Source organism: Ctenopharyngodon idella, chromosome 6 (genome assembly GCF_019924925.1).
Source record: "Ctenopharyngodon idella isolate HZGC_01 chromosome 6, HZGC01, whole genome shotgun sequence".
Lineage (NCBI taxonomy): Eukaryota > Metazoa > Chordata > Actinopteri > Cypriniformes > Xenocyprididae > Ctenopharyngodon > Ctenopharyngodon idella.
Genome location: NC_067225.1, coordinates 15,093,442 through 15,118,644, shown reverse-complemented (window position 1 = coordinate 15,118,644; position 25,203 = coordinate 15,093,442). Strand labels below are relative to the sequence as shown.

At 36.6% G+C, this 25,203-nt stretch overlaps 1 protein-coding gene across 1 annotated transcript; it reads left to right on the top strand.

Annotated features, from left to right (window-relative positions):
* Positions 1 to 13: 13 nt before the first annotated feature.
* grb2a (growth factor receptor-bound protein 2a) lies at positions 14 to 24,991 on the top strand. The gene is made up of 6 exons (XM_051896581.1): positions 14 to 443; positions 2,050 to 2,288; positions 19,183 to 19,280; positions 20,277 to 20,399; positions 20,853 to 21,021; positions 22,929 to 24,991. Exons 2-6 carry the CDS (start codon positions 2,211 to 2,213, stop codon positions 23,112 to 23,114), a joined length of 654 nt encoding a protein of 217 aa, XP_051752541.1. The 5' UTR covers positions 14 to 443; positions 2,050 to 2,210; the 3' UTR covers positions 23,115 to 24,991.
* The last annotated feature ends 212 nt before the right edge of the window (positions 24,992 to 25,203 follow it).

Here is a 25,203-nt window from a genome sequence, read left to right as displayed (position 1 = left end):
GATGTCGCTCCGCTCATCTGTGTGTCATGCTGCATTATTCTCATGGAGAACTGGAACAACCAATCTCTCTCCAGTTTTATGCCAAATCTGTACTACAATCTTCAAAGCGATGTTAAAAGGTTTGGATAACGGGCCACGCGCGTTTAAATCGAATCTCTGATCTATACTGCCCTGTCGATTTATGTAGGCTAGTTTCTATTTATTAATTCAGTGTGCGAAGTTTTTGTTTGGACCTTTCCATCTTTGAGGACCATAACACGAAGGAAGCGGAAATTAACAGTCCGCTTGCTTTTTCCAGAGCTACTCCGGAGTCGGGAAAATGAACTGAAACAGTGAGCCGTATAATATGATTTTACTGTTGTTAAAATAGTTTTATTTAGATCTTTTATCTTCAATGCGTAATTGGGATCGGAGAGGGAAGACTCTGCACCTCTGTGACTTGGGTAAGTAGTGTTTCTGTTTGCTTAAGAACTAATGTTCGACTCGTTTCAATCAGATCGATTTCTTGATAGAAAAAATATTTATATGCGGTGGAAAGAAAATAAACATATAACGTTACGAAAAAGATTATGTTCGAGTGATGTTGGTGAATGATTTGCAAGGCTGAAAAGTTTAGTGTTAAAACAAAGGATCGCATCTTCACAATCACATCATTGAACGAATCTGTTCATGTAACACTAACTATTTATATAGAACCTTAGCCGATTATATTAACACCTATTACAATACATATACTGCTGCAAACGTGCGATGCGAAGCGACAAAACAAAACGCTCCTGTTATAATCAACGCTGTCTACAAGCGACGTGACTGACGCCCAGGGCCCACATAGTTCAGCGCGAGCTGTCCGGAGGTCAGTCTGGACTGTCGCGAACTCGTTACATTGTTGCAGCGTGTTGACAACTTGATTATAACGGCAACCTTCTAGTATCTCACATCACTAGCTGTGTCGAATAGTGGATTGAACAAATCTTTTAAGTGAATCGTTCTCGTTCAATCCCATGCACTGACTCGTATTTTGTTCATCTAAGTCAGCACATAACTCCATTGGTCGCCTTTCTAGTCCTCAGACTGACGATAAGCACGAGCAAATAGCATTCGAGTGTAGACTGAGAAGGAGCATTTTCAATGGTTGGGTCGTTTGGACGAATACGCCCCTTTACTGAACGAGACTCGGAAGAGTGACACTGAACGCGATACATTTCGTTAGTGAGCGATTCGAACTGTACGATTCTTAGGTCAACAAGGATCTGCTGACCGACTGAAGGAACCGTCGCTCGTTCGTTCTGTTCGGTTCGTCACGTCAATCAATATTGTTGACAACCAGGAGAAAAGGGAGAATTATGACCATACACAATTAAAATAACGTTTACTGAAACTCAAAACTATTTTATTTATTTTGCCCTCGGTAAAAGTCATGACTAGCAGTTGACTAAATGAACGAATAAAATGATCTTTGTTGTCATGTATGAGTAAAACGCAAATGGTCCTTAAACAAGCAAAAATATCTTAAGATATACGTAAATACAGACATTTTAATAAAATATAATGATTGTTTTAACGAATCGGTTGAGTGAATCATTGATTCAACTAAAAAGGCCTCTGAACAAACTAGTAAGCGAATCTAAATGAATCTTCTGAGTGAATCGATTCAAATGATTCAAATGAAATGTATGAATCAAAACACCACTACTGTAGAAAAGCTTTAAACGTGATCTTCAGACATGAATGTATGAAGAATTTATTTGTACTTGAAATTAGTTGACATTTGTTGTGGGGCAAATGTGTCAGAGCTATAATGACTCAAAATCTCAGCAGCATCCAGTATCACCAAGACACCCCCATTACATCTGATTCCTCTTATTGGCTCATAGTCAGTTGCAAGAAAACGTCAGCTCGACCCAGTTATTTCATGCCCTTTATATTTGCATACATTGCACAGCTGCTTCATACCAGATCTGATTAAAAGGCAAAAACAATCTTTTTTCCTGATGCTTTGTCCATATAGGTTAACTACATTTGTTTAAAATCTTTAATGTCTGTCTGCAGGTTGACAGCACCCAGGCAAGGAAGATCTGTCACTCCACGGACAGCAGGGACAAGGACAGGAATTAGGAGATTGAATCAGATCAGTTAGGGAAGTTATTCTGTCTGTAGAAACACTTCCTTTTGGAGCTTTATATCTGTCTCGCGTCCACACAGTCCATGCCATGGAGGCAATAGCTAAATACGATTTCAAAGCTACTGCGGATGATGAATTAAGTTTCAAGCGAGGAGAGATTCTAAAGGTAAGTGCCATTTATTGCTGCAGCTTTTTTTTTTTTAATTTCTGTCTTTCTGTATGATAAAGCTATGAGAAACCACTTATCTACAGAAATCTCTAGCTTATCTGTTTAACTTCAATTAGTGTCGAAAATATGCAGCATTGATTTCATACTTGCAGTGATGTCATGTTAATTATCTTATTTGTATAGTACTTTTCTCAGTGTACATTGCTTCAAGTCAGCTTTTCAGAAAATCATGATGTTAATGTTTGTAATATCTTCATGCCTTATAGTCAAATTTAGCAGATTAGAGCTGGGCGATAATATAGTTTACATTTTGGGAAGATATAAACAATCAAGCAGTTGATGTGTGATTGTAGCTAGAAATTGTAGCCCACATTTGGTCTGCTGTTAGGAACTCAGTTACATTGTGATCATCTCTTGGATATCATGTAACTTTGTTTATCTACTTTAAAATGACCACTTTAAAACAAAAATTGCTTTTGAAGTTGGAATAAGAGAGGATCTACTAGCCTCGTCAAAGCCATATATGACTTCTGTTCAATCAATATATCATCCATTATCATTTATATTTTTCTCAACTTAAAAAAAAACCCCTTATACTTAAATATTACTCATAACTTTTTTTATTAGGCTATTGCTGTCTTTTTACAGCTTGATAAGTCCTGCTTTAAAATTAAAATGATGTAAGGTTGTAAATCACAAATATTTCATTATATTTGTTGTTTGCCAAGGCCCAGTTCTTTTTGGAGGGCTAAAAAAAAGCATGCAATGGACTTCTACTTTTCTCTGTCTGCTGCCTTTGATGTCACAGCTCAGGATAATCACTAGTGAAGGGTTTGGGTCTGTGCACATTCTTGTGGTGCCATCAGCCAATCTGTGTTGTCATAATATAATTTTAGTGTGGCTCAGAGATTAGTCGTGGCTAGTGATTAGTCGTATGGCATTTAGGTTCAGATGATTGGCTCAAAACAATATGGCACTCATGAGCAAAGATGGCAGATACTGCACCAGGGGTTCTGTGCCAACCAAGCAACTGTCATTAAAATGAATGGGAATGCTAATGAATAGCTTTCAGACCTCCTTATCTGCAACTGACCAGTAAGTAGCATGCTCTATCTTTTAAATGTATGGGGTCAGTAAGAATTATTATTATTATTATTTATTTTTAATTTTTTTGAAAGAAATTAATACTTTTATTCAGCAAGGATGCATTAAATAGATTTTTTTTTTTTTTTAAAGTGACAGTAAAGACGTTTACATTGTTACTTTTTTTTTTTTTTAAATAAAATCTGTTCTTTTGAACTAGGTCTTCACGAGATGACTTGAATAGCTCTATTTGGAAAGAATTAATTATTCTAGAATGATTAGGGTGATTTTGTAGGGGAGTGAGTCTGCATAGAAATTAATAAACAAATTACAAGCATAGATAAATATAATGGAACAAAGATACAAATGAAATACAGAGTGCATTATGTTTTACAGCTAAGGCTAACAGTATTCAGAAATTGAATAATCAAATATAAAATAACACTGCATAAATTAAATATAATTAATCTTTGTTAAAACTACAAAAGTGATTTTCTCTTTGTATTTTGTTATTTGATTAACATTAATGACAGAGACAGCTGCAGGAAAATTAAGCTACTGTTACTTTAAGACTAAATGCGTGGATCCAATAGAGTGGTGCAGGTATGACATCAGAACCAGACTAGCTAGCGTCTGTCACACGTAGACTCTCGTCTCGTCTCGAGCCCCTTTGCATTTGCATTCATCGTACATCATCACAAACTAAAACAGGACACTGGGCAATATATATATATATATATATATATATATATATATATATATATATATATTTATTTATTTATTTATTTTTTTGGTGCTATTATGCACATCAGAGTGAACGACACTTGGGTTTATTGTATGTGCTTTGCAAGAGGGAGGCTTTCTGCTGCTTGCAAACGGACTCTTTTGAGGAAACAGTGGATTGCAAGCCATTCGTTTGCTGCTCAGATTACACTCACTATGCACGATTACACTGCACACTCACTCTCAATCGTATCCCAGGTATATAATCACCATTGTCATCCCCTACATGCGTTTTGTTGAACTAATGAAGTTGTCATTGGCTAAAACACATGCACATGTTATTTTGCTTCCTGAACAAGTGCGCACCAGAGTCCGAGTTTCTTTCACATTCACACAAATCGCACCACAGTTCCAGTGCATCCAAACTCGGTCCTCCTCCCACAGGTAGTCTTTGGGTTCAGTACTCCGGTGCGCTCCTGGGTCTGCATTACAGCTTTCACATTACCAAATTTTCATGCAATCCGTGCTCCACTTTGTACTAAACTGCCAGTGTGAAAGCACCCTAATTTGCTGCTGGTTCCTTCAAGATTTTCCTATGGGGTTTTATAATGGGGTAAGTTACACACACCCATAGCGAAAACGCGAATTTTGAAGCAGTTATGTTAATTTTTGAAAATGTATGTTTTAAACAAGTAACTAGATAAGGCAGTTTTGGGTGTGAGTATGCATGTACGTTGTAGAAGAAAACGTCAAAGTATCTTCAAATTATGTTTACCAAAGGCTTCATTTTACTTATAAATTGAAAACCCCCATAGGAAAATCATGAAGGAACCAGCGGCGAATTAGTCTTCCGGGTTCTGATGTCATACCTGCACCACTCTATATATTGATATTGATGCACACATTGCGATATAGATGTTAAAATAATATAGTACAGCCCTATTTTGAACTTCTATTCATCAAAGAATCCTGAAAAAGTGTATCATGGTTTCAACAAAATATTAAACTTCACAACCTTTTTTCAACACTTATTATTAATTCATCACAGGAGTAAGTTATGCGCACATTGCGACATCGATGCTAAAATAATATATATACAGGTGCTGGTCATATAATTAGAATATCATCAAAAAGTTGATTTATTTCACTAATTCCATTCAAAAAGTGAAACTTGTATATTATATTCATTCATTACGCACAGACTGATATATTTCAAATGTTTATTTCTTTTAATTTTGATGATTATAACTGACAACTAAGGAAAATCCCAAATTCAGTATCGCAGAAAATTAGAATATTACTTAACACCAATACAAAGAAAGGATTTTTAGAAATCTTGGCCAACTGAAAAGTATGAACATGAAAAGTATGAGCATGTACAGCACTCAATACTTAGTTGGGGCTCCTTTTGCCTGAATTACTGCAGCAATGCTGCGTGGCATGGAGTCGATCAGTCTGTGGCACTGCTCAGGTGTTATAAGAGCCCAGGTTGCTCTGATAGTGGCCTTCAGCTCTTCTGCATTGTTGGGTCTGGCATATCGCATCTTCCTCTTCACAATACCCCATAGATTTTCTATGGGGTTAAGGTCAGGCGAGTTTGCTGGCCAATTAAGAACAGGGATGCCATGGTCCTTAAACCAGGTACTGGTAGCTTTGGCACTGTGTGCAGGTGCCAAGTCCTGTTGGAAAATGAAATCTGCATCTCCATAAAGTTGGTCAGCAGCAGGAAGCATGAAGTGCTCTAAAACTTCCTGGTATACGGCTGCGTTGACCTTGGACCTCAGAAAACACAGTGGACCAACATGGCACCCCAAACCATCACTGACTGTGGAAACTTTACACTGGACCTCAAGCAACGTGGATTGTGTGCCTCTCCTCTCTTCCTCCAGACTCTGGGACCCTGATTTCCAAAGGAAATGCAAAATTTACTTTCATCAGAGAACATAACTTTGGACCACTCAGCAGCAGTCCAGTCCTTTTTGTCTTTAGCCCAGGCGAGATGCTTCTGACGCTGTCTGTTGTTCAAGAGTGGCTTGACACAAGGAATGCGACAGCTGAAACCCATGTCTTGCATACGTCTGTGCGTAGTGGTTCTTGAAGCATTGACTCCAGCTGCAGTCCACTCTTTGTGAATCTCCCCCACATTTTTGAATGGGTTTTGTTTCACAATCCTCTCCAGGGTGCGGTTATCCCTATTGCTTGTACACTTTTTTCTACCACATCTTTTCCTTCCTTTCGCCTTTCTATTAATGTGCTTGGACACAGAGCTCTGTGAACAGCCAGCCTCTTTTGCAATGACCTTTTGTGTCTTGCCCTCCTTGTGCAAGGTGTCAATGGTCGTCTTTTGGACAACTGTCAAGTCAGCAGTCTTCCCCATGATTGTGTAGCCTACAGAACTAGACTGAGAGACCATTTAAAGGCCTTTGCAGGTGTTTTGAGTTAATTAGCTGATTAGAGTGTGGCACCAGGTGTCTTCAATATTGAACCTTTTCACAATATTCTAATTTTCTGAGATACTGAATTTGGGATTTTCCTTAGTTGTCAGTTATAATCATCAAAATTAAAAGAAATAAACATTTGAAATATATCAGTCTGTGTGTAATGAATGAATATAATATACAAGTTTCACTTTTTGAATGGAATTAGTGAAATAAATCAACTTTTTGATGATATTCTAATTATATGACCAGCACCTGTGTATATATATATTAGTGCAGCCCTATTTCGAACTTCTGTTCATCAAAGAATCCTGAAAAAGTGTATCATGTTTTCAACAAAATATTAAGCTTTACAACCTTTTTCAACATTTATTATTTATTAATCACAGGTGTAAGTTACATTTTAAAATATATTAACATAGAAAACAGTCATTTTAATATTAATATTATCATTATTATTATTTTACTGTATTTTTTTTAATCAAATGTAGCCTTGGTGAGCAAAAGAGACTTCTTTCAAAGACCTCTTTCTGTCCTGCTTCTGAACCAAGGTCAGTCAACCTAGCAACTCAGACTCCCCCCATCCACCCACCCCTGAAGGCTTCAGCTCCATCCAAAGGATTTTGGACTGGATTCAGGAGCGCTTGCCATCCTACTTTAATTTAATTTAGGTCACGTATCAGCTATTCTTGCCCCCTGGACCTTTCAAAAATGCAAGGCTTCAAAGCTGCACATCTTTCTCAACATTCCAGACAACTTTTAATCTGCTTTTGCATTCTGCCAACTAGAATATGATCACACACTGCCTTTTTCACCTGAGTTTAACTGAAAGTTTCTTCAAGAATTTTGGCACACAATTGTAGGGATAGATATACTGTGCCAAGTTTAACACTAGCAGAAGGTCAATGAAGGACCATCTCGCAAGAAAACCGTTAAGACACAGGGTCATGAAATGCATATTTTATTATCTTTAAAATCTAAATTTGCCAGAGTAACATGACAGATAGAAAAAATTAAATGATTCATGTCTCCTGGCAAAAATTGCCTGTTCATTTGATAAAAGTAAATTATATTTAGTGTCTATGACAGGTCGGATTAATCTTAGTAATCACTAGCAACTTTTCATATCATTTTTTTTATTTTTTTTTATATATAATTTATCATTTGCAGGAGTGTAAAGCAAGGAGTGCCACACCTGTCTTCTCTGCTTGTTGCCTTTTGTTCATTGACTTCACCTCTTCAGAAAGAAAGCTGGGGGCTCAAGAGAGTTAGTCTTGATATTTTCCTCCCCTGCTCTTTGGCAATGCCTGCAATCAATCAATCAATCAATCAATCAATCAATCAATCCTTTTCAGAGCAATTTATGGAAGCTATAATGTCAAGGCAAAAGATTCCATATTTTACCAGACCAGTTGAATTGAATGTGTTAGGACTAATTGTATTGTTGAAAATAATGCACACCCACAGGGGTGTGCATTATTTTCAACAGCAATAATGCACAGGTGGTAACGTTGCCATAACTGCAGGTCACCTCAAGTGTACATTACTTTTATTTTTTTTAAATAATTCAACGGTTCATTGTCAGTTATTCCTGTATTACCTCAGTTATTTTCTCAGTTATTTTTTATAAACAGCCCAAGACTCCAAGGGCCCTATTTGTTATTTGCCCCATTGTTATTGTGAAATAATTTGGCACAGTAATATGGAACTGTGATGGTCTCAAGACCTGTTTGGAACTACTTTATCCGCAGTTATTGAAGAATAATTAACACATTAGAATATCTGCCAGCCAATCAGAATAAAGCATTCTAGGTTCAGCCATTCTGCCATGGTATAAGATGAAATAAAACACTGGGTACAACAAAATAGTCCAAGAAAAACAGCATGGCCGAAGGAGTCAGATACACATATAAATGAATCGGTAAAAATGACTCTTGAGTTTGAATCAGCAAACTACTGAACTCCATCAGAGCCAGTACTTTACTTACTGTTGTTTTAATAAGTGGTGTGTATATATATATATATATATATATATATATATATATAACAGTGTTCTGTTGAATAAGTAACAGAATTCTGTTGGAAACGTGGATCATATAGTGAGGGATGTTTCCAATTTTGCTGTTCTGAACCTTTTTTTTTTTTTTTTTTTTTTTAACGGGGGAAGGGGGAATAACAGCCTAAACGTATCCCATGGGATAACAGCATTTGCTTCTAATATGTTGTGAATATTCCCAAGCCCCAAGAGTCTGTTAGGTTGGCCTAGAAATCCTGGCTAATTACTGTATCAGCCTTCTGACTGCAGGATAGGATTTGATCTTCTCACTTGGGTTCTGTTTTGAACCTCCGGCTACAGGGAACTCAGCTTTTTCCAGAGTCTCTTGTGATTTTGGTGCTTCCCCCACACCTCCCCCAAAGGCAGCATTGAACATTTTAGCTGTATGTCTGATATATTTATATATTTATTGCCCTACTTTCCTAGTTTCATGGGAGTTGATTTTGCATTCATGGGATTTGCACCAAAGAACATGCCACCTGCAAAATAAGAGGAATCCTCTCACATATATCTCTCTCTTCCTTTACTCTCTCTCTCTCATGATGTAACAAACCCTTGACTTCTTTTTATGACTTTTTCCCTCCGTGAAACATTTTGAATAACATATTTGGCACTCTTTTCCTTGCTACTACGGTGAAAGAGGGAGTAGCAATTGCTCAAAGGGAAATATGTATAATTAATTATGATGAAAGACCAAGATCTGGCTCAGATATACAGGTGCTGGTCATATAATTAGAATATCATCAAAACGTTCATTTATTTCACTAATTCCTTTCAAAAAGTGAAACTTGTATATTATATTCATTCATTACACACAGACTGATATATTTCAAATGTTTATTTCTTTTAATTTTGATGATTATAACTGACAACTAAGGAAAATCCCAAATTCAGTATCTCAGAAAATTAGAATATTACTTAAGACCAATACAAAGAAAGGATTTTTAGAAATCTTGGCCAACTGAAAAGTATGAACATGAAAAGTATGAGCATGTACAGCACTCAATACTTAGTTGGGGCTCCTTTTGCTTGAATTACTGCAGCAATGCGGCGTGGCATGGAGTCGATCAGTCTGTGGCACTGCTCAGGTGTTATAAGAGCCCAGGTTGCTCCGATAGTGGCCTTCAGCTCTTCTGCATTGTTGGGTCTGGCATATCGCATCTTCCTCTTCACAATAGAAAATCTATGGGGTTAAGGTCAGGCGAGTTTGCTGGCCAATTAAGAACAGGGATACCATGGTCCTTAAACCAGGTAATGGTAGCTTTGGCACTGTGTGCAGGTGCCAAGTCCTGTTGGAAAATGAAATCTGCATCTCCATAAAGTTGGTCAGCAGCAGGAAGCATGAAGTGCTCTAAAACTTCCTGGTATACAGCTGCGTTGACCTTGGACCTCAGAAAACACAGTGGACCAACACCAGCAGATGACATGGCACCCCAAACCATCACTGACTGTGGAAACTTTACACTGGACCTCAAGCAACGTGGATTGTGTGCCTCTCCTCTCTTCCTCCAGACTCTGGGACCCTGATTTCCAAAGGAAATGCAAACTTACTTTCATCAGAGAACATAACTTTGGACCACTCAGCAGCAGTCCAGTCCTTTTTGTCTTTAGCCCAGGCGAGACGCTTCTGACGCTTCTGACGCTGTCTGTTGTTCAAGAGTGGCTTGACACAAGGAATGCGACAGCTGAAACCCATGTCTTGCATACGTCTGTGCGTAGTGGTTCTTGAAGCACTGACTCCAGCTGCAGTCCACTCTTTGTGAATCTCCCCCACATTTTTGAATGGGTTTTGTTTCACAATTCTCTCCAGGGTGCGGCTATCCCTATTGCTTGTACACTTTTTTCTACCACATCTTTTCCTTCCCTTCGCCTCTCTATTAATGTGCTTGGACACAGAGCTCTGTGAACAGCCAGCCTCTTTTGCAATGACCTTTTGTGTCTTGCCCTCCTTGTGCAAGGTGTCAATGGTCGTCTTTTGGACAACTGTCGAGTCAGCAGTCTTCCCCATGATTGTGTAGCCTACAGAACTAGACTGAGAGACCATTTAAAGGCCTTTGCAGGTGTTTTGAGTTAATTAGCTGATTAGAGTGTGGCACCAGGTGTCTTCAATATTGAACCTTTTCACAATATTCTAATTTTCTGAGATACTGAATTTGGGATTTTCCTTAGTTTCAGTTATAATCATCAAAATTAAAAGAAATAAACATTTGAAATATATCAGTCTGTGTGTAATGAATAAATATAATATACAAGTTTCACTTTTTGAATGGAATTAGTGAAATAAATCAACTTTTTGATGATATTCTAATTATATGACCAGCACCTGTACTGCTACAGAAAGAATAAAGGCAGTTACTTTTTTTGTCCAATCTTTGAATTTTTCGGTTTACATCATTATCTGAATAATCCATTGTATTTCATGTGTCATCACATAATTTTGGATAATTATTCCTTTAAACTGTTCGTAGACACTTTATGAACCAGGCCGAACTCTTCTGCTTAATAAAAAAATATATATATATAAATATAGTTTGCTCTCTGTAGTGCCCTGACAGAAGCCCTAGAAAGGATGTATTTTCAGTATTTTTAGCATCGTTCTCACTGACTTAGAACATTCATCCAAAAGCGCCTCTGGCACAAGGCAGAATGCCACTAAAAAGGTTCTATGCTTTTAGTTTTGAGAATTTGACATTGCGCTAGAGATGTGACTAGCAATGCTACAGAGAATATTTGCAGTCAAAGGGTTAGTTCACCCAAAAATGAAAATAATGTCATTAATTACTCACCTTCATGTTGATGTACAACCGTAAGACCTTCGTTCATCTTTGGAACACAAATTAAGATATTGTTGATGAAATCCGATGGCTCAGTGAGGCCTCTATTGAGAGCAAAGCCACTGAAACTCTCAAGGTCCATAAAGGTACTAAAAACATATTTGAAACAGTTAATGAGAGTATAGTGGTTCTATCTTAATATTATAAAGCGACAAGAATACTTTTTGTGCACCAAAAAAACAAAATAACGACTTTTCAACAATATCTAGTGATGGGCCGATTTCAAAACACTGATTCAGAGCTTTACAAATCGAATCAGTGGATCGGAGCGCCAAAATCATGTGATTTCAGCAGTTTAGCTGTTTGATAGGAGATCCGAATCACTGATTCGAAACAAAAGATTCATAAAGCTCAGAAGCTTCATGAAGCAGTGTTTTGAAATCGGCCCATCACTAGATATTGTTGAAAAGTCATTATTTTGTTTTTTTGGTGCACAAAAAGTATTCTTTTCGCTTTATAATATTAAGATAGAACCACTGAACTCACATGAATGGTTTCAAATATGTTTTTAGTACCTTTATGGATCTTGAGAGTTCCAATGGCTTTGATCTCAATAGAGGCCTCACTGAGCCATTGGATTTCATCAACAATATTTTAATTTGTGTTCCGAAGATGAATGAAGGTCTTACGGGTGTAGAACGACATGAGGGTGAGTAATAAATGACATTATTTTCATTTTTGGGTAAACTAACCCTTTAAAGCTTTTCTTATAGTTTCAGTCAAACACCTGGTTTATATGGGAGACTATTAAGAGAGCAAAATGCAAGGTGCAGTCTTTAGAGTTTTTATTTTACTCCTATTTTTCTTTATGAATACATTGAAACTCTTTCTGGATGGACATCAGTTATTATGCATTTAAACAAATTGTTGGATTCGGTGGGTTCTTCTGGTGTAATACCTTTGCAGGCCTGCTATTCATTGATTCAGTGGTTGAGTGCAGGCATTTGGGTTGACATCACTTTTGTCCTTACTTCATAAAACTTTATATTGCCCACACACTCTATGACTTTGAAGATTGTCGGATTGCTGTTCTTTTCACACAACACAACTGTGTTTTGTCACTGATGTAATTTCCAGTCAGAACACATTTCACACTGCAGGACTTGGATCGCAGACAGGTCTAGATATTTAACCTTCTAAACATCTCTGGGGCATCTGTGCTTCTCTTACATTGCATCTTTGAAAATGTAGCACACATGGCAATCATATGCATAGACATGGATTCAAAGCACCTGATGCCCACTTTAGTGACACATCTCTCCGTCTGTTACAGTCTTTTCACTGTACTGTTATGATCTTCTGTCTGAATGTCCATGACTCACAGAACCAGACTGCATTTCATGCATCCTGTGCAGCCTCCCGTGCATGTGTGTCTGGAGTGTGTCAGCCTGTGATTAACTGCTTGGCCTTCAGGGGATGTTTGGACTCGTAATATCATGGCTAATGCCAGTCTGATATCATTGGTGGTGTCATTTATTTATTTACAGAGGAATAAGAAGCAACTCACAGATTCATTAAAATACATCAAACATAAATGAAATGAATCATCCTTTTCAGTGTGAAAAAAAAAGTTACTGTACTACTTTCTACTACTACTAATAATATTAAGTTTGAATTGGTGCTGTCTGTCTAGTCTCAGCTACTAAAGACGATTTAAATTCTTTCCAACCAGCATCAGCTCTCCATTGCCCTTGAGCACAACAATAATCTGTTTAGGTGGGTAGGCCTGCTGGAAAGGGTACATGCCAGACATGAGGTGAAAATCTTTGGATTAGAGGATATTATTAGCCTAATATGGTTTGCCTGTATAGTTAATTTAATATTTTGATTATCACTGAATAAAGATCCTGCCAAATTTCGCCCCCTGCCTGAATACTTCATTTTCTATTTTTGTCTCATGAGCAATTATGCTTCCTTTGCTTTAGGCACACTGGACCATATTTCCTAGAAAAATTGTAATGGCCTACATTTTCCAGATTGGTTGTGCAGTGTGACCAAAACCCTACAACTCAATATATGTAATGCTTTATTACTGTCACATTATATATGCTACCGTTCAAAAGTTTGGGGTCAGTATTTTTTTTTTTTTTTTTTCTTAAGAAATTAAAGCTTTTATTCAGTAAAGACATATTTAATTGATCAAAATTGACAATAAAGAAAAAAATCTAATTAAAATAAATGGTGTTCTTTTGAACTTTCTATTTATCAAAGAATCTTGAAAAAAAAAAAAAAAATTTAAGCACACAAAAATATTAAGTAGCACAATGGTTTTCAACACATACAGTAATAAGAAATGTTATTTGAGCTCAAAATCAGCATACTAGAATGATTTCTGAAGGATTGTGTGACTGAAGACTGCAGTAATGGCTGCTGAAAAATGTAAACACTTTAAAATTTATTAAAATAGAAAACAGTTATTTTAAATGAATAATTTTACTTTTTTTAATTTTACTAAATAAATGCAGTCTTGGTGAGCAAAAGAGACTTCTTCAAAAACAAATTTTACCAAACCTAAACCTTTAAAGGGTTAGTTTACCCAAAAATGAAAATTCTGTCATTAATTACTCACCCTCATGTCGTTCTACACCTGTAAGACCTTTGTTCATCTTCGGAACACAAATTAAAGATTTTTTTGATAAAATCCGATGGCTCAGTGAGGCCTGCATCGCCAGCAATAACACTCCCTCTTTCAATGCACAGAAAGCTACTAAAAACATATTTAAAACAGTTCATTTAACTACAGTGGTTTAACCTTAACATTATAAAGCGACGAGAATACTTTTTGTGCGCCAAAAATAACAAAATGGCAACTTTATTCCACAATATCTAGTGATGGGCGATTTCAAAACGATGCTTCATGAAGCTTCAAAGCTTTAAAAATCATTTGTTTCGAATCAGTGGTTCAGAGCGCCAAAATCACATGATTTCAGTAAACGAGGCTTCGTTACGTCATAAGTGTTTTGAAACTTCAGTAGTTCACATGACTTTGGCAGTTTGATATGCGCTCTGAACCACTGAATCAAAACAAAAGATTTGTAAAGCTTCGAAGCTTCATGAAGCAGTGTTTTGAAATCGCCCATCACTAGATATTGTTGAATAAAGTCACTATTTTGTTATTTTTGGCGCACAAAAAATTTTCTCGTCACTTTATAATATTAAGGTTAAACCACTGTAGTCACATGATCTGTTTTAAATATGTTTTTAGTAGCTTTCTGGGCATTGAAAAACGGAGTGTTATTTCTGGCGATGCAGGCCTTACTGAGCCATCGGATTTTATCAGAAATATCTTAATTTGTGTTCCGAAGATGAAGGAAGGTCTTACAGGTGTGGAACGACATGAGGGTGAGTAATCAATGACATAATTTTCATTTTTAGGTGAACTAACCCTTTAAACAGTAGTGTGTTTTTGGTGGAAATTTGGTAAAAATACTTTATATGCATTACAAATTAAGTAGATACATAGTATGTCTATTTTTGGATAACCAATAAAATGAATTACTTAATCTCATTTTTCCTTTTTTGTTTGGAACTTGAGTAACAAAAACAGAACTGTTTTATGTTAACTAATACTTGAGATCAAAAGAAAATACTATTAAACAAAATACATATAAAATAAGAATAATTTCTGATAGCATGAGCAATGTTAGAAACCAATAAAGTTGTCGGAGCCGATAGCCTCATGTACAGTGCTCCGACATATGGTACAACTGTCTCCGGCGACACGAGTTTGATTCCCGGCTCGAGGTCCTTTGCCGATCCTGTTCCTCTCTCTCCACCCTGTGATTTCCTGTCTGATCTCTACACAGTCCTATCCAATTAAGCCATAAAAAGACCAAAAATATAACTTAAAAAAGAAGCCAATAAAAATACAGTTATGCACAAGATAGTCTTGGTCAGTTATGTTTCTATCATGATTATGCTTCATAGTGTTATCTGATTTGTACTGCATTCTCTGGTGCTTGCATTGGTGTGATTTGTTTGTTCTAGGCAGGGTGAGTAATAATGTGATATTCACATGAGCCAATGGCAGTCCATTGTGATCCAAGCTGGGGCAGCACCACAAGACATAAGATAAGATCATAAGACAATCTAATAATCCATTAGTCTTCTATTATTTTGCTAAGTTTTTGCATTACAGTAATTTATGTAGCAACGTGTCACATACACTAATATAGAACATTCACTCACATGCGTGCGTTTACAGCATCGTCGAAGGTGGCTCGTGCAATCGGATTTTGGAGTAAAAACATTCATTTTATATTATGCCTTGAGTCACATGCACAGGCTTGTCTTGGGTTGTGAGTGTTTGTGTGTCAGTATGAATTGTCTTGGATTTCTAGGGACGGAGCTTGTCAATATTAAGAGCAAGCTGGTTGACAGATGTGGTCAGAGGCTTTGTTGTGACTCAGCTCTTTCCCTGCATGAGTGTTGTCAACACCTCCAGGCTTACACTCTGTCTTAACCAGGCATAACATGACAACTACGACCAGAAGTTATTCAATTTCACAGGGAGTCAATGAACACAGCAACTGGTGGTGATTTTATGCAAATGCAGCGAGTACCAGTAGGAATAAATAATCCGTGTCCTTTTGAGGTAGTGTAGTGGCATGCAGGCAAGACAGAGAAGTTCATGTTACTGTGAACAATTTACCTTCCGTATGGTTTGTCTCTGTCGATATTTCTGATGAGATCTTCTGAGTACTCAGATACTTTTGCCCATCCCCACTAGTGGCTAACAATACTGCAAAAGTGTGAATGGGGCCAAAATACTCATGTTCATGTCGTTCTAAACCTTTCTTTCTGACTTTCTTTCCTCTGTGGAACATTTAAAAAAAATAATAATAATAAATAAATATTTTGAGAAATTTTAATTTTAATTTTTTCTTATCTTTTCTTTTTTCTTTCCATACACTGGAAGTCAATGGTAACTGAAACGGGTTACCAACATACTTCAATATATCTTCTTTTGTGCTCTGCAGAAGAAGGTCAAACAGTTTTGGAACGAGATGAGGGTGTGTAAATGATGGCATTGTTTGGGTCAACTATTATATACAACCCGAATTCCGGAAATGTTGGTACGTTTTTTAAATTTGAATAAAATGAAAACTAAAAGACTTTCAAATCACATTTTACACTTTTATCCTCTAAATGAGCTCATTTCAAATTTGATGCCTGCTACAGGTCTCAAAAAAGTTGGCACGGGGGCAACAAATGGCTGAAAAAGCAAGAAAATTTGAAAAGATTCAGCTGGGAGAACATCTAGAAACTAATTAAGTTAATTGATATCAAGTCTGTAACATGATTAGCTAAAAGGGATGTCTTAGAGAGGCAGAGTCTCTCAGAAGTAAAGATGGGCAGAGGCTCTCCAATCTGTGAAAGAGTGCGTAAAAAGATTGTGGAATACTTTAAAAACAATGTTCCTCAATGTCAAATTGCAAAGGCTTTGCAAATCTCATCATATACAGTTCATAACATCATCAAAAGATTCAGAGAAAGGAACAAGGGCAAAGACCTTTATTGGATGCCCGTGGTCTTTGGGCCCTCAGACGCACTGCATCACTCATCGGCATGATTGTGTCAATGACATTACTAAATGAGCCCAGGAATACTTCCAGAAACCACTGTCGGTAAACACAGTCCGCCGTGCCATCTGCAGATGCCAACTAAAGCTCTATCATGCAAAAAGGAAGCCATATGTGAACATGGTCCAGAAGCACCGTTGTGTCCTTTGGGCCAAGGCTCATTTAAAATGGACTGTTTCAAAGTGGAAAAGTGTTCTATGGTCAGACGAGTCCAAATTTGATGTTCTTGTTGGAAATCACGGATGCCGTGTCCTCCGGGCTAAAGAGGAGGGAGACCTTCCAGCGTGTTATCAGCGTTCAGTTTAAAAGCCAGCATCTCTGATCGTATGGGGGTGCATAAGTGCATACGTGCATTAAACGAAAAATACGTCAAAGACAACCACAAACTCTTCAGCAGCTGGAAACCTATATCAGGCAAGAATGGGACCAAACACCAAAACTCCAGAAACTCATAACTCGATGCCCAGACGTCTTCAAACTGTTTTGAAAAGAAGAGGAGATGTTATTCCATGGTAAACATGCCCCTGTCCCAACTATTTTGAGACCTGTAGCAGGCATCAAATTTGAAATGAGCTCATTTTGTGCATAAAATTGTAAAATTTCTCAGTTCAACATTTGTTATTTATGTTCTATTGTGAATAAAATATTGGCTCATGTGATTTGGAAGTCTTTTAGTTTTCATTTTATTCAAATTTAAAAAACGTCCCAACATTTCTGGAATTCGGGTTGTATTAACATGGAAGAAATAGCTTTTATTTCTTATTTTATTGCCATCATGTGTTACACACTCGACTCCCTGTACTCTATATGGGCGCAAATGCACCATCGATATTTAAACTGTTCATGTATTGTATTACTGTTTGAACCGCTTCCTCACTCTCTTTCTGTTGCTATGCTCTTTCTGCCTAGCAACAGTGCTTAGCTGCGGGCAAGCATGCTGCTGGTAGTATGATCTCTGAATAGGGATTTAGTGGTTGTGGACTGGGGCCGGCTGACATCTCTGAGCCACAAACCTGTGTTGTATCATTTGGACTTGGTGTGGGCATCACATTCATCTATCTGCTGTATTACTTTTTGTCTTTAACAAAGCTTGCTCTGATTCTGTGTTGTGTCTAATACCAGTTTTCATCCAACCACTGCAAGGGGTTTTACTGGAAAGAGACAAAATTGGGGCAAATTTTGCATATGCAAATTCTCCTCTGCACCCACACAGAGATTTCCTAACATTTAGATTACTTTCTTTCACCAAGATTAAAAGAGTAAAAAAAAAAAAATTATTTTCCACTCTATTTGTTAGTGCTTACAGTTTAAGTGGATTTTAAAAGTATGTCTTTATAACTGAGACTGTTCATTTTTCCCACCAAGACCTACTTTAATTTTTTTTTTTTTTTTTTTTTTTTTTGACATTTTGGCTTGTTTATAATTTCACTATTTTTCTTGAACGCAGAGAAAAGAGGCGCCATAGCATGGTTGGTGTGAGAGCAGATTAATGGTTGTTTACAGAGAGTGAAGGGATGGGGAGACCATCTTTCAGAGCTGTGAGAACGTTCCAGGCTATAGGATAATATTCCCATTTATCTTAGATTGTTGTGTCATAACATACTTGACTTAAGCAAGACTGAGAGAGTGTCTTTGAGCCTGAAGTAATCACATTAAGTGATGCTTTTCATATTTGTTGACTTCATCTGTTTCAAATGAAAGCCCTCCACCTCTGAGATTGTCCACAGGTCAGTAATGGACTCCTCTCTTTATTTCATATTGGAAGGTGATTGTCATTACTACAGACGGTACTTCAGTTATGAAAGAGACATGAAATCCCAGCCATCAGGACTGATGGTAATGGTCCACATCTTTTTGCGCAATTCATCTGGTTTAGTTTTGCAATTCCACAAAACAGGGAGTGTGCAATGTATTTCTCATTAGTGCCAGAGAAGTCTTATGTATACAGGATGTTATGTGTGGCTTAAAGCTGAAATGATGGATATTTCCTGTATCCTATTTATAGAGCAAGGCCTTGGGTTTTAAACACCACAGCCAGTGATATAATTGGCTCCATAGCTCCTCTGTGTTCTGAGGGAAGTGTCTTCTGTGGGCTGACTGGAGGTTTACTGTGTGGACACTGTGTAATGACAACATGCTGGTAAACTTCTGAAGTGTCTATTGTTTTGTCATCAGGTTTTAAATGAGGAATGTGACCAGAACTGGTACAAGGCAGAACTCAATGGAAAAGAAGGATTCATTCCTAAAAATTACATAGAAATGAAGCCACACCCGTAAGTATTTGCTCTTTTTAGTCACCAAAAGAATAAATATGTGAGGAAAACAATCTTTACAAGGGTTAGTTTATCCAAAAATTAAAAATTCTGTAATCAATTACTCACGCTCATGTCATTACAAACTCATAAGACTTTTGCTCATTCTCGATTTCTGGCCCTCCATCAAAAGTTCAACCAACTAAAACTTTGACACCTCAAAAACTTTATAAAGACATTGTGAAAGTAATCTATGTGAATTGAGTGGTTTAATTCAAGTCTTCTGAAAAGACTCAATAATTTTAAATGATGAACAGATTTAATAAAGATTTAACATTGATCAACACACAAACATGAAATATTCTTAGCCAATGAGGTTTGTTCTGAGCTTTCGCGAAAACCAATGAGGTTTGTTTGCATGCCTCAAGCAAGAAGTGTCCTGGTTTGGTTGAATGGACTTTCAATGTAGGGACAGAAATCTCTCGGGTTTCATGAAAAATATTTTCAGTTGTTCCAAAGATGAATGGAAGTCTTTTGGGTTTGGAACAACATTAGGTTGAGTAAGTGATGACAGAATTTTCATTTTTTTTTTGGTGAACTATCCATTTAATTCATTATTTATACAAAGAAAGACACATTAGTATATGTAGGAAAATAATGCAATAACCATATTTAAAATTACAATGTTGAAATGGATCTGTTGAAGGTCTTTAGTTGTTTCTTTTTGTTCCGTTTGCTGAACTCTGCAGTTGAAAGTCAGCTCTTGTTACATATTGTCAATGTAATGTCTGATTTAGTACCCTATAATATGAATCAATGCCTCTCTTAGAACAGTACTTCTCATCTAATATATATTATTATTATTATTATTATTATTATTATTCATTAAAGATGTGCTTCTTAGTGTCATAGCTGCTTTGCAGAATTTCTCATTTAAAAACTCTTGTATAATTGGATGTCAACAGTACATTCTACAACATCTTAACCATTGCTTTTGGATTTGTTCTGAACACACAGCTGGTTTTATGGGAAGATTCCCCGTGCCAAAGCAGAAGAAATGTTAAATAAACAGAGACACGATGGAGCTTTTCTCATTAGGGAGAGTGAGAGTGCACCTGGAGACTTCTCACTGTCTGTCAAGTGTGTATTTGTCATTCTATTCTGTTCTATTCTACTCAGTTTTGTTTGTCTGTGCTAAATAACATTGCCAATTTGTATATGACTGTTCTGAAGTCAGAGTAATAAACACTTAGAAACAAAGGCTGCTGATTTTGAAATTTTGATGCAGTAATTGAATCTGTTCTTGTAAATAGGGGCATGTCAATGAATAATTGATGCCGTGCAGCACAAAATATGGCTGTTTCAGCACTTTATTTTTGCGTTATTTCGAATTCTTTTGTGTGGTTTCTAAACTAGGCCAACACTGTCTAAATCATTCAAACAGTTCTCCACAGCTGCAGACATCAGATTTCATAATAAACTGATTTTTCTTTTTTCTTTAAACTATAATTGCAGTATCCAAGTACTATAAATGCAACTGGTTATGATGTAATTCTCTAAACACTGTTTCTTTCCCCCCCCCCTTTCCCATAGATTTGGGAATGATGTCCAGCACTTCAAAGTCTTACGGGATGGAGCAGGAAAATACTTCTTGTGGGTGGTCAAATTTAACTCGTTAAACTCTTTAGTAGATTACCATCGGTCCACTTCTGTATCCAGGAATCAGCCAATTTTCCTCAGGGACATTGAACAAGTACCACAGGTAGGACTGAATCAGTGCTGGAACATTTTACAAATACTGTATGGTGCACTTTGGTGTACACTCATTTTTAAAGGTGCAATGTGTAACATTTGGGAGGATCTATTAACAGAAATGCAATATAATATACATAACTATGTTTTCAGTGGTACATAATGACCTTGCATAATGAACCGTTATGTTTTTATTACCTTAGAATGAGCTATTTCTATCTCATACACCGCAGGTCCTCCCTCCATATCAAGTCGCCATTATGCGCCAGCATGTTTCTACAGCAGTCCTAAACGGGCAAACACTCTACAGAGCGTGTTTTGTCACTATATTGTTGTTCTTCTAAATCGTTCATGTTTTTAGAGGCAGCTTGCATCGTCACTACGTTGAATATGCACAAAGTACTAGTAGTAGTCGTCTGGGTTATTAAAAGCAGAAACCGTTCTTTGTTAGAAGTAAGAAGAAACCTCATTGCTTCACACAAGCTACTCTCTGCTCTCTCAGATGACGTCGGCCAGACAGCCACCGTAGCTTCTCTGAAAGGGAGGGGTGCGAGGAGTGTGTGTCGTTAGTTGCAGTTCGCAACCTCACCTCTAGATGCCACTAAAATTTACACACTGCACCTTTTTTAAAGCATTAAATGCACAAATCCTGTATTTTTGTAACACCTTCTTGACTAAATCCAACAAATAAAATCATGCAACATTATAATTTTTATATAAGCAATTGAATTGAAGTAAATTGTATTAAAAAGCTAGTTCTTAATAATAAACTAATTTTACTTATCAACAGTCTTATATTTAGTTGTCACCCTGTTACCAGATGATTTCCCCCTTGATAACTGTGACACTTGATTAAAACTGTAACACCTTTCCCCCAAATTGTAGTGTTGACGGCATGTGCAATCATTCCACCCTGTTACCCAAGTTATTTAAAGGGTCATGAAACCATAAAACACATTGTTGGAGATGCAAACAGATCAGGCTGCACTTTAATGAAAACAACGATAGTACTCATTATGCTTATTATTATGGGAAAAGTGTTTATTTTTTTGTTTTTCTGAGCTATTTTGTTCTTCTAGTTTTAAAAGCAAAGTTGAACCCACGTCACGAAAAGTGAGGTATGTGCATTTACCTCATGGTGACAAACTGCACATTTTAGAGTGGCCTTTTATTGTGGCCAGCCTAAGGCACACCTGTGCAATAATCATGCTGTCTAATCAGCATCTTGATATGCCACACCTGTGAGGTGGATGGATTATCTCGGCAAAGGAGAAGTGCTCACTAACACAGATTTAGACAGATTTGTGAACAATATTTGAGAGAAATAGGCCTTTTGTGTACATAGAAAAAGTCTTAGATCTTTGAGTTCAGCTCATGAAAAATGGGGGCAAAAACAAAAGCGTTGCATTTATAATTTTCTTCAGTGTGTGTATCTATCTATCTATATATCTATATATATATATATATATATATATATATATATATATATATATATATATATATATATATATATATAGCCTTTGCGGATTTTTTTTTTGTGACATTTTGTGATTGTACTGTATAATCAACATTTTGGAAGAAAATATCTACCATTTCACATCTATAAATGTAATTTCTTGGTGCACCAACAAAACACATGGAAATCAGAGTAAAATAAGCAGGAGAACTGTCCAATTATTTCCAGAAAATATCGTTTTGTGAGAATCACCCTTCAATCTGATAGTTTACTTTGCTGGATATAGCAAATGATGACAAAATAAACGTGTTAAACAAGATAAATGATGTATGCTTAATTTCACAATAAATACACGATAAACACAGTTAAGATTGCAGTCATAACCAGGCATTAAGCCAGATTGAGTTTAAAGCAATGTCATAATTGTAATGTTTCTCAACATTTCTACTTCTTTTCCACAGCATTCCACATATGTTCAAGCTTTGTTTGACTTCGACCCTCAAGAGGATGGAGAGCTGGGTTTCAGGCGTGGAGATTTCATCCAGGTCCTGGACAACTCTGATCCTAATTGGTGGAAGGGGGCTTGTCACGGACAGACCGGAATGTTCCCTCGTAATTATGTCACACCTGTCAATCAAAACATGTAACTTTCAGAGAAAATGTTTGCCTGCTTAAAGCACTTGTGGACTTCCAGCTGGGTTGCCACAGAAACGGAAACCACAGAGTGGAGAGAAAAGGCTCAATTGGTGACGTGAATGTCGATTGGCCGAAAAAAAAATAGAGACTGTGCTGTTTGAAATGGTTGACATTTTATGAAGCACTATTGGATGTGTGAGAAGAATGTTCCAGACTGATATTTTATTCATGTACTGTGTATCACACATCAGCTTTGCTTTATATGCAACTTTATTTCATGTTATATGACATCTGCTGTACTAAAAAAAAAGTCTTATGCCACAAAGAGAAGGTTGATATCACTCAGCACGCCACTGCGTTACAGTTTTGCACCAGGATTCATTTTAAAGCACCATGTTATCTTTGATTTGTATTGTTAAAATGCATCATGAATTTTTCATGCTTTTTTTTTTTTTTTTTGTATTTTGTCATGTTTCCATAAGTAGTGTTGCTGTGTTATTGGTGATCAAACATAAACTCATTTCATGCCATAGTAAAATTACATTGTCTTTTTCTCTTAAAGGAACTGTTCCCCCAAAAATGAAAATCTGTCATTATTTACTGACCCTCTTGTCATTGCAAATGTGATATATAATTTGTGTTCCACAGTAGAAAGTCACACAGGTTTGGAACGACATAAAGATGATGCCAGAATTCTTAGTTTTGGGTGAACTCTCCCTTTAAATCAAAATAGCTTGAAAATAATGTAATGGTGCCAAAGCGTCTGTAGCAGATCAATGATCAAATGTAAAAAATTAGGAGCATTTCATGAATCCCTTTAAAATGGCACTGGATGTGATTACATTTGGGATCTTCATAGAGTATGTTGGATACTCTGGATGATTCCTGTATAAATTACATAGAATAAAGATATTTCCAGTGAAACCTCCCAATGCACTTGTACATTTTTTTTTTTTTTTTTTTTTTTTTTTTTTTTTGTGGAAAAATATTAATTTGATATTAAATGTTTGATTGCTTAGTAGTGGGGGGAAAAGAAAAAAAAAACTTTAACAAATTAAATTATCTGGTCTTTGTGCCATCTAGAATGATGCCATATAACTGGTAACAAAGGGCTAAAATTGCTTTTTTTTTTTTTTTTTTTTGCAATATCATGAAAGTTTATTACACCATTTACAGGGGGCATTAGGTGCCTCCTTTTGAAGCTGCAGGCTGTACACAGTGTCTGATGTTATTTGAGATATTTCTTTATTTTTGTTTCTCTTTTTGAGTTTTAGTTTTGGAGTTTGTCATTGTGTGGCACCAGTTTAACTAAAAGAAAACTATCAAACGTATACACTAACGTGTGCCAATTTTTGATGCTTATTTTTTTTACCTTTCAAATGTAAAGTTGTAATATACATTTTGATAGATTTTTAAAGCTTCAGTTGCTTTCTATTTGTCAAGGTAATTTGTTCTCTCTGTGAGATTTTACTCCACTATTCCACCAAGGCACTAAAGTTCTCTAATGTCTGGGGGGACATGATTACATGTGGTTTGACACTGCGAGGACGATCAGCTGTCCTTCCTGTCTCCCTGCATCTTACATTACGGACATTGCGTTTTTTTGCTCTGGCCACATCTGCAGTCCTAATGTCTCCCTGCAGCAGGACTATGGCATGTTCACGATCAAGTACCTGGGCATCTTCTGGTGTTTTTCAGAGTCCGTAGAAATGTCTCTTTTGTGTCCTAAGTTATTGTAACTGTGCCATTAATTGTCTTTCGCTTGTAAACTGTTCGTGTCTTACATGCACCTGTTCCACATGTGCATGTGCAATAATTATTTATGGTTCACTAAACAAGCATGACAAACATTGTTTAAACCCTTTCCATTAAAGATCTGTGATGCTTATTTGAATTTTACAAAATTATCTTTAAAATACAGTATCCTGAAAAAGGGACTTTTCTGTACCTTTTTTAGTTTATTTACCTGTCATATAATGAAATAATGTTTTAGGTTTAGCTGCAGTAAACCTCAACAATAGAAATGCACACAAGGCATCAGTTTGCTGTCTGAATAGTGCAGTTTCATAATGCTGGAGATTATATACACCTGCATAATGT